Here is a 10,925-nt window from a genome sequence, read left to right as displayed (position 1 = left end):
AGAAACACACTGGCTTCCAGTGATCTCTTTTTTCTTCCAAAATTAAATTCAGACAAAAAGAAACAGTCATTTTTAGAACCCCCGTCGTCAAAACAAGCCGATAAAAGTTACTTTCTCAAAGATCTGCTGAGGTATTGAAGAAAATGATGACCTGTTTGAGGCACACAAGCTGTCATTGAAGTGGTGGAAGGATTATATGAAGACAGTGTGAGCCCTTTTTGAATCACATAGACAAGATAAGACACTGATCAGGTCCATAATTCATCAATGCATGTCTGCTGATGCATGTAGGCTGTTATGCAAATTCACACATTTATCAGTCATTTAGATCCCAAAATGGAGTTTTTATTTACCGTCGGTGGATCATCATAGCCGAAGGAGAGCTAGTTTTAAGAAAAAGAGCAGAATGCATTAAGTGGATCACTGAATGTACATAATTCATCCATCATTCCATTGACAACTTTCATTACTTTCATTAAAGTGCTTCTGGCATCAAACAGATGTGCGAGACTTTAAAAGACGTGCATTTTAATGAAGGAAAATTAAACATTTTTAGCTTCAAGTATACCACTTTGTGCCTCAATGAATAAGTCGTCAGTCTTGTTTTTCTCTTCAGTAATGCTCCACCAACTACCAAGGAAGAGGTTTAGGTTAGGATCAAAAAGGTTTGTGGATGCAGTAGAGGAGGACATGAAGGAGGTTGGAGGATGCAGAGGCGGTGGAGGATTCACCGTGGCAACCAGAGACAATTATTGTGTTTATCATTTCATGGGATACAAAAATATATATATTAACTCAATCGTTCTCATTTGATTCAATTCATATTCATAATTTATTAAATATTTGAAACTTTATTTCAAAGAAGTGGTTTACAAAGAGTTCTTTGTCATTTTCTGGACTCTAAACTGAAGTGATCAATTGTTTTTTTTTTTTTTTAGATACTTTGAACAAATTTTTGTTTTATTGTTGCAGTAAAATCATATTACAAATAAAAAAAAAGGAATACAATGTAAATACTGAATTCATGTTTTAATGAGATGTGATCTCTGGATGCTGTTAAGCTATCAAAGGTTTCCTCACTACTCCAACTTTTAAGCTGGCCTGTGGCAGGTCACCTTTCATCACTCTGCATGCTGGAACAAGCCGAAGTTTTAGCTGACTTTAAATGATCTAGCAGTCTCAAAGTGGTTATGCTTGCTGTAGTTTAAAAAACATAAACCTCTTTTCCAACTCCGTTTATTGGAAAAAAAGAAGCAATGTTGCTGAATTTTGTTTCTCTAGCTTTAAACAATCAAATGGTTAAAATGGACAGTCTATGCTGCTTGTGTTTAAAGTCATAAAAGGAAAAGTGCGCTAAAGAGGTCAAAAGGGGGCTTTATATTTTCCTTTTTTATGTAAAATATCATATTTATTATTCTCTAGACTGCAGAAGGAATTAATTAATCAGATTAATCAGAATGGCGCTTATACCCGCACGTCACACCTACAGGCTTTTTTCCAAGTCCATTCTTTTGTTTGCTCCTAAATTAACAATTTTAATAAAGTAATACTCAAAAATACAATTTTAAGAATCATTTTCTTTCTGTATGTCCTCCATCATGAGAAAAATGCCACAAAATCATGTAAAAAAAAAGCAAAAAAAAAACATGATTTTCCTCAGATCTTTAAAACATGTGGCACAGCACAGAATAGCATTTTAGTGGGAAAACCAGAAATCAACATGCCGGAAGGAGTTGGTCTTATGGATGAGCAATTGTAGAAAAAAAAAACAACAACATGCAGATCCTGTCCTGATACAAAATTAGCATTCTGGCTGACTTTTCACTTTTAGAAATGTACTTTTATTGATCCTTTACTTGGAGCAAGTAATTGCAAAGTGACCTTTCCTTTGTGTCTTCATCACTAAATCTTGTCTTGGGGTGATTTCTTAAAGAAACCATCTGGTGACTTTCAGGGAAGGTCGTTTTGATAGATGGATGGATGGATGGATAGAAGAGAGCAGCTCTTTATTTTCCTGCCCAGCATTCAAACACCCTCTTCGTTTTATTCTGCATTACTCAGCATTTACCGGACGCTTTTATCCAAAGTGACTTACATATTACTTTTACAATTGGAGGCTATTCGTCTTGCTCAAGGACACATTGACTGTTCAGCCTGGAATTTGAACCTTTGCAGGGGTGCTGAATCGTGTGAGCAACAACAACTGCCCACTTTGACGTGACAAGTTTTTATTTTTTTGGTTGGAGCTTGATGAATGATATCTTTTAGTGTCACTGAGGTTGTTCTTTCCTGCAGATATGTTTCTGGTCAGGATACTTTGCATCCATCATGGCCTCTCAGTGTCCTTTAAAAGCCATGCTTCATCCTCACTTGTCAGTTAGTCTTATAAAAAGATACTGCATCAGCTCTATATCTCACGTTTAATTTGCTGCAGTAAATCAGAGATTCAAGAGGGAACTTCAAGGCTGGTGGAACGACTCCATCATGTCTATATTTTGTGGAAACCAAGTGTCTGCTCTTCTGGTTGTGCTGAATAACTATGACATTGTGCTAATTTCTGACCTTATCATCAGTAAGTTATGTCAACCAGATGATGATGAGTAACTCTACTAACCTCCAAATAGTGATGGGTTAGGTAACATTCCTCAATCCGTCCACAGCTGACTCCTACTTGAGGTTCTTTTATTTCTTGGTATTTGATAGTTCCTTGTGTTTCCATCAGAGGAAAACAAACCGGATGACGAGTCCCTATTGTGCTGGGATTTATCTGATTGTGTATTATGAAGGGTGGAGATCAGAATCTTTCAAATTAATGTTCAACTATAGGATTACAAACCTGTATAATTCACTTTCAGTTATGAATACAGATTTTCCCACTGTTGAAAAAAATTGCTTTGAATGAATAGCAAAATAGAGAACTAACCATTAAAAAAATATTTAAATAGTAAAACGTTTGTCAGTTTTAGAAATTATAGGTACCTCACGGTGTCGGCGAGTTCCTCGACCCCGAAGCTCCTGCAGGGAAGACCCTGGAAGGGTGAGCAGGAGAGATAGGAGTTATCAGGAGGCTCCCACTCTGTCATTGTAATGCAAAGCTTTAGCACGTGCTTCTTAGCGACCTAGAGGCTATGCAGGCGCTGAAAAATATGAAGCAGACTTCATGTTATGCTTCCACCAAGTTCTCCTGCAGGAGATAAGCTATCTTTCTGCGTGTGTCTCACTGCAAAACAGTGGTGTGCAGGGTCACGCTGTGGCTGGAGCCTATCCTAGCTGCTTCAGGGCAAAGGCAGGGTACATCCTGGACTCAGTTGTTCATCACGAGGAATATTAGGCCTTAAAATCAAATGAGAACTATAAATAAAAGTAAAAGATCGTAATTTTAAAGTGCTATAAAGTGAATTATCGTGATTTATTGTGATATGAAAAGTTAGCTCCAAACCAACTACTTACTGTAACATTTAAATGTCTAGACTTGTGCTCAAGCAAATACATTTTATTTTATATTATGTAACCTGCAAAGAGATGTGTTTTTGAGAGACAACTGCACCCCGTGTTGCTTTTTTTGGCACAATTATTATCAAAATAACCAAATACATTAGGAATTTAAATATTTTTTTAACTATGTCTGGATATTCAAAAGCCATTGCACTCTGATTATTAAGTTTACGGCTCTTTTAATCCTTGTGCTCTCTTATGGGGTCCAGATGGCCCCACCCTTAACATTGATGTATGATCCCTCCCATGACAAAAGTGACAGGATGTTTCCGTCTGCCACTGACATTAGTGAAGATAAAAAAAATCCTTGGAAAAAAAGTACACTTTTAATGTAAACATGACTGGGATAGCACAAGGGTTACAGGCCCACTCCAATCAAAATTGTGCTTTTAACATGTTCTTGTGGCGTTTTTCTGACAATGGAGGTAAACAACAATTGAGCTCCAAATTGCATTTCTGAGCATTTCTTTATTCAAGTCATTGTGAATCAGGAGCAGACGAAAAAGAGCGGGCTCCCTGCTCCGCTTCAACAGAGAGCTCTCAGCACATAGGAAGGAGGGCGGGGTTTTTCTGCACCAATAGCCACGCCCACAATTTAAAGGCAAATTTCTATTGCTCCTCTGAAGAAATTGTCCTTGAAATTTGACAAGGTTTTTGGGGGGCTAGAATAGACAAAATCACAATTGAAATAGCACTGTTAAAGTTTTCTCCAACAGAGCTGCTGCTTGAGTTGCTCTGTGAGATGTGCTTTCACCTCAGCTCACGACACTTAAGGAGCTCAAGGATCTCATGTTTGGCCCCTCTACATATTACCCTTTACATTTCATTTTCATCAGTTAGCATGAAGTGGCGTCAGCTGCATAGTCTGTCTGAACAGATTCATTGATGGTGAATTGGTTTTGTTGGGTCCTTGCACAGACAGAGAAGAGCATTATTATTTTCTGGTGTTTCTGTGATCTTTTGCGCTTTGAGGAAGGATTTCTGAATCTTCCAGAATGAAGGAGTTATAATCCTTAGTTTTTCTAAGTTCAGGACCACTTTAGTCAAGAAGACAATGAAACAATTCAGATACTTGAGTTTTATTGCCAAGAAAACAGATTTAAATCGTTTTAAAGTTGTTTTTTTTTAGAACAATTTAAATAGATTTTATCAGTTTGGTGCAAAAGGTTCTCTAAGATCATCGTTTTATTTATTTATTTATTTATTTTTACAAACTATGACTGCTCTAGAGCTAACTACCAACATTGGTTATAACATACTTTTATTACAAACTACTCAGCATATCCTCCTCATCCAGATACCAATCATTTATATATGACACTGTAATATTGTAAACCATCAAACATCAATATTTTTAACTTTGACAAACTAAAACATTTATTGAAAATGCTACTTTAACACCAACATTTAAAGCAGAAACTGACGTTAAATTATTGAATTACTAACTTAATCTGATGAGCTCAGTGCTGACAGGTTTAGCATCATTCATTAAAGTTCTTTACGCATTTCAGATTTGTCTGACAAACCTTACCGTTTACTCCTAATAGGAGAAGAATGATGCATTTAAGTATCATGTGCTGCAGGATTTTTTAATCCACCAACCTTTAAATCTGCAAATATTTGAAGTCTTTTATATTTTAATATGCTTTTTGTGTATTTTTTCATATGCCAAATTAATTTACATATTTATATATATTTCAGTAATCTTTATGTCTTTATTTTACGTGCACCTTTCAGGGTTTTATGCCTCCTCTTTAGAAGGATATGAGTATAACATTTAAAACATTTAAGACATCATTAAATAGTCATCTTTTTTTACCATTGAACCAACAAATGCCTATGATTGTGCAGAATGTTAACCTTCTTTCGACATGTTTCCACCACCACAAGGACTTTTACTGTGCAAAAGTTATTTTAATTTATTTTGTCGTTCTTTGAAAAAAAAAAAAAAAAAAACTTTATGCGTGAAGATAAGGCATGACATTTTTCTGTTGTTTTGTTCTAAATTACTTTTTCTTCTTAATGCTTTTGAAAGCATTTAAAAAGTTTTCTTTGATTCAAGCTGGATGAAAAAAATCCAATTTTCTTATGCGTCTTTCATTTTATGGTTTGACAAGGCACAGCGGAACAGAGCAAATCGTCCTCCAGTGAGCATTAAATGGAAACTTTTTGTCATAATTTCTGCCACCAGAGAGAGATTAACTCATGTTTAAAGACATTTTGAAAGAAAATTACAATTTAAAGGATCAGCGTCTTATCTGTATTAATCTGCTGGATCTCTTTGATTGGTATCACAGACAGTAGGTAATTGGATGCAGCTTTTATCTCAATCAAAAATTAAACCGAGCTCCCTGTAGTGATCTTAAATTGATTTTATACAACCTGATGGAAACGGGCGCACAGCATGACTACGCCGATTAACTCCATTTGAATTTTCTGTTTGAGGTATTTACCCGTTTCATAAACACTTCCTCACGAGTTTTTTTTGGTAAAGTAATGCTCTCCTCCTTCTGCGTTGTTGTAGTGTTGCTGCGTGAGGAGGTGGCGCAGCTCCAGGAGGAGGTGCACCTGCTGCGACAGATGAAGGACATGCTGAGTAAAGACTTGGAGGAAACCCAGGGAGGATCCTCGGCGGATGTGCTCTCCATCACGGAGCTGCGTGTGCAGCTCGCGCAGAAGGAGCAGGAGCTGGACCGAGCCAAGGAGGCTCTGCAAGGTGAGGGGAGAGCTTGTCATATCAAGATGTGCAACATAACCCAGGACCCCGGTGCGTCTTTATTCCCATTGACACAGACAACTGACTAATACTTCTTCTGGCCTTAGAACAAGGGTGTCCAAACTTTTGCCAAAGAGGGCTGGATTCGGTGAGGTGAAAATGCCTGATATTCTTTGAACTATTTTAATATTCTGATTAATCTGCTAAGTCATAATAACTAAAGCTTAGGCGTTAACGGAAGACGTTCAGTACTCTTTAGATTTTTAACCTCAACATTTGTGGCTTCTGTTGTTACAGAACAAAGTTGTGTTTTTCCAACATGCCAATGAAAGACTGTATGACAGTGACGTGTGTCAGTGGAATGAAATCTGTGGTACACCAAGTAATCGGAGCTGATGGAGCTTTGAGATTTACCTGCAGAAAAAGTAAGTTTAGGAAAAAAAAAACAAATTAAATTAAAGGCAGTTCCCTTGATGCTCACTCAGCTCTCAAGTCTTAATTAAACCCCAAGATCAGCAGAATTGGAGGCTGCACTAAAAGATTAAAACAGCCCCCTCTGCCCCCTCTACTGATAAGAGGCAGCCATTGTTACCCTGGAGAGAAAAGTTTCTGTTAGACATTTTTCAAGCAGATAGGGAAGATTCATAACTCTGCATAGATTTATTTATTATTTTTTTCTTGGTGTTCTGTGAAGGGTTTTTTGGAAAACACCAAAAATGTAAAGAGATATAAAGAAAGATTTTAGGCAAGGCATTCATTGGCTGATATTTGATGCATGTTTTTGTTGTTTTTTTGCTAGTTTCTCTTAATTTTTACACTTTTTTGAACAAAATGTGGGTAATCATGCACAGCTATTGTGTGTTTAACTTTTGTGTGTGATGTGGGTCTTAGTTGTCACATTGTGTGTTTGTAGAGTTATGTTTGGAGGCTTTAACGGCTTCAAAGTGACAGTCTTGCGTTATGCGGGGCTTTTATCTTACTTCCCAGCTACGGTTCAACTACAGTAAGTCATGCAATAACAACGCCGTCAAGAACAAAGGGAGGGAATGTTTACTTTGTGCTTTTAATGAATCCACATAGATACCAAGTACAAAGGTTACAGAGAAATTGGCTTTGTTGTAATAAGATTTTACAACTGTTTCAGATTTTTTCATTAATTATTAAATATAAACATCACTGGGGATTCAGAGAGTCACATTTAGAATCAAGTAAAAGGTAATAACTGACAACATTTTCCACTTCATAGTCAGAGTAAAGCGCTGTCAGTCAGCGCTCAACTCTTCTAGATTTTCTGTTTACCAGTCCCACTCCTGCTGAGAGAAAGCCTGCTGAATTTTGCTTCTTAGTCTTAATTTTTATGCCAAAAAAATGTTTACCAGAGCAGCTGTGACTGTGAGTTTTTTTGCAATTTGTTGCATGCTTTATTTTAAATGAATTTAGACACAAGTACATTCTTTTGAGTTCCACTCTGATCATCTTTTGACCTAGTTTTAGAGCATTCCCAGTGTTTTTTTTAAAATAATGATTATGCCGTTTTTAGCCAAATTAAAAAACGTGTCATTTTCTAGGACAAAGTTTCTGCAGAGCAGCAGGAGTTAATTAGAAATTTGGCTCGTAGTTGTGGGCGGGACTAATGGCATGGAACAACTCTACCCCTTTCCCCACCTCTAACTGAGAACTGCCTGATTACACATTCTCCCACCCTAACATTATTGGTTCAATAAAGAAATAGTTCGAAATGCAATTTTAAGCTTAATTTTCTACCATACCACAATTTTCCTAAGTTTTTCATAGTAAACTAGATCCATATATATAGTCAAATATTACCTTTGGAACACAAAAAACCCCAAATTATTTATGAAATTTTAGTTACTTTTTGCTGACTCTTTTCACACCCGGAAGTAAAACGACTCAATCTCTGAGGCACCGCCTTTCACTCCCTGAGGGCGCCACCCACTTCATGACGTCATCCTAGAGCCGCCTCGTCAGCGTTGTCACACACGAAAAAATGGAAAAAAGCAAAATTAAAGCTAGCTGATCACCGCTAGCTCGAGCTGCTAGCTTTGCAGTTTGTGTTACCCTGGGGGCGGAGCAGACTCTTCTGTCTCCCCTTGTGACATCAGCATGTGAGGACCCACTCGTTCTCAAGGGTATGGGAGGGGCTAGTACTAAGAGTGCAGGTTTTTAGAGGATTACTCAGAAATACGTGAACGGATCAAAATATCGCTTTGGGGTTGTTTATAGTGAGGAATGAACAGTATAATACACTTAAAACCTCAAAAAGTTTTTTCACAGTATGGTCCCTTCAATAGATGTCCTTCATCATGAGCAAAACGCTCTAAGTACATGTTAAAAACACCATTTTTATTGGAGTGGATCTTTAAAACAATCTGATTGCTGTTTTAAGTTTGCATGGAATTAAATAAAATAGAGACATTGGACGTAAATGCATTTTAACCTTTTAATCAGGACAGAATAATAACAGGTTGTAGGAAATAACTGTACAGTTAATCATTAACAGTCTTAAACTAAAAAAAGCTCATTAATCTTTTTATAAAGTTCATTTATATCCATGTTATGGGGTACCTGATAATAAACTGTATCTGTGTTTTTAAAAAAAGGCAATAATATGGAGCTACACCAGTGCTTTAGTTTGGTAAAAAGCAGGCTCTGCTTTAAAGATTGGAAGCTGTCAACATGAGATACATTCAAAACGACGGCAAAATCTTTTTTTTAAAGTGGCGCTAACTATAAAATCAAGTGGGATACTTGATGCTGTGGCTTTTTCTCGTAAAAATGCCTGAAAGCTAAATGGACTGAGGCAGAATGAACCACAGCGGACATAAAATAAATGCTTATCTTCTGCTCAGCTTTGGCTTTGTAAACAGTCTGTTTCCAGAGCCATTCTATCATTTATGACTTAGTTCTGTTAATGAAGGCAAAAGTCTAGCGATCCCAGCAAGCTGCAGCAGTAATCAGTGTGTAATGAAAGCTTGATAAAAGGGGTCTTTGCTTGGCTTACAAGGTCCAGAAATGTTAAACAGGGAAGATTTGTTGTCCAATTAAGATGGGATATGTGGGAGAACAGGAGGAAATTGGCTGTTGAAGTTTGATTCATCCGAGTGGGTTCAGAGAGGCAAATGGAAATATCTGTAAACCTGAAGAAGAAGAAAAAAACACTTCTGTTATTCCTAAAAATGTAAGAGTTAAAGACTAAAAGATGAATGTGTTTGCATTCATATGTAACAGCAGTAAGATTTATTTTCCTTCTGACAAAAACTACAAACACTACAGCAATTGGACAGTACTTACAATTACTTACAATTATTGTATTTTCTGCACTACTATGTAAAAAGTCTATTTTTTAAATATGATGTGCATCAAACAAGATAAAAGAGTCAGAAATAAGTTCATAAGTCAGTCAGACTATTAAATGCATTCACAATAACACTAAAATCTTTTTGTAACATGCTACACACTAGCCACACTAGCGTCATCACATTACTTGTAATGCTGCGTTCCCATTGGGCGATAACATGCGTACACGTCTCACAATATGATGCATATTGCGATTTATCCCAAGACTGTACCAAAACAATTTCTCATTTTTTTAAGAGTATGACTTAAAAAAGAAAACTCGATGTATTAATTCATCTTTCATTATAATAAAATGGTAAACTTCATTTTATTTAACGATCACAACATTAAGCACTGCAACTGTATGCTGATACTGGTAGCAACGTTTCACTGAATTTTGGTTAGGTACCCATCCCTAGTAAAAACTAAGTAGTACATGTTTCCTAACAACAAAACCTGACTGAACACAGCTGGGGCCACAAACCCAATTGGGGCCCACATTCTCTGCCCACTTTGAAACTTAATGGGGCCCACTAGGCCTTGCTGGCAGGGAACGAGTAAAAAAACACAGTTTAACAGTGCTACACGCTAGCCGCGTTTGCTAACATGTAGCTGCATGTTAGCACTGCCAAACATTTTGACAGAGCACCGTGGACCTGGCTTTAACTTTAGTATTTTTTTTTTAATTGAATATTCAAGTGCGGTACATTTTTTGTAACAAGGGGTAAATTCACTAGTTGTTGCAAGATCATTATTTATATATATTTTTTTAAACAATCTTGATGGTAAAACAAATGAAACTGCCCAGTCTTCTCATACTTTTTTTCCTTTTTGAACTCTTTTTATTGATTACAGTTTTATGGTGTAAGCCCACAATAAGTGGTCGTGTCAAATAAAAGCAAAAAATAAATAAATAAATAAAAAGAAAGCCCTACGTAAAGCGGTCAGTATTGATGTAAAGTGCACACACCTGGAATATTTAGGACATAGCTTCTAGCTGCAGCCCCCTTATAAGCGACTAAAGCAGTAGAGGGAACAAGGACAAAGGACTTTAGGCAGAATTAATCTTGTCTTGCTTCTTTTTCTGGTCCTTGCTCATTTGTCAAATCTTAACATAAAATGGCCATGGCATAAAACCGTTTGTTCTAGAAGGTCAAAAGAAAAGGGCTCATTAAATTTATATCTGATGCTTTGGAACAAAGAAATGTTTTAGCTTTTATCTTGTCTTTAATTAGTGAAGCAAAAGCTTAAAACTGCCTTAAATAAAAGTTTCATATTGTGTTTGATGAGGAAATGAATGCTGTTTTAACAGGTTCACTTAATAGGAAAATATATGTAACTAGATTTGCAATTCCTT

General features: G+C 36.6%; 1 protein-coding gene across 4 annotated transcripts in view; it reads left to right on the top strand.

Moving 5' to 3' along the window:
- kazna (kazrin, periplakin interacting protein a) overlaps positions 1-10,925 on the top strand; it is a 183,220-nt gene that overhangs the window by 142,513 nt on the left and 29,782 nt on the right. For all 4 annotated transcript variants that reach the window (XM_024292473.2, XM_024292472.2, XM_024292474.2 and 1 more), the window contains one exon: positions 6,020-6,211. In XM_024292473.2, coding sequence (XP_024148241.1) covers positions 6,020-6,211 — 192 coding nt within the window. The remainder of the gene's footprint in view (positions 1-6,019; positions 6,212-10,925) is intronic.

The sequence above is a fragment of the Oryzias melastigma genome, linkage group LG7 (genome assembly GCF_002922805.2).
Source record: "Oryzias melastigma strain HK-1 linkage group LG7, ASM292280v2, whole genome shotgun sequence".
NCBI classification, from domain to species: Eukaryota; Metazoa; Chordata; class Actinopteri; order Beloniformes; family Adrianichthyidae; genus Oryzias; species Oryzias melastigma.
Note: the sequence above shows the minus strand (reverse complement) of the source record. Positions and strands in the feature narration are given on the sequence as shown.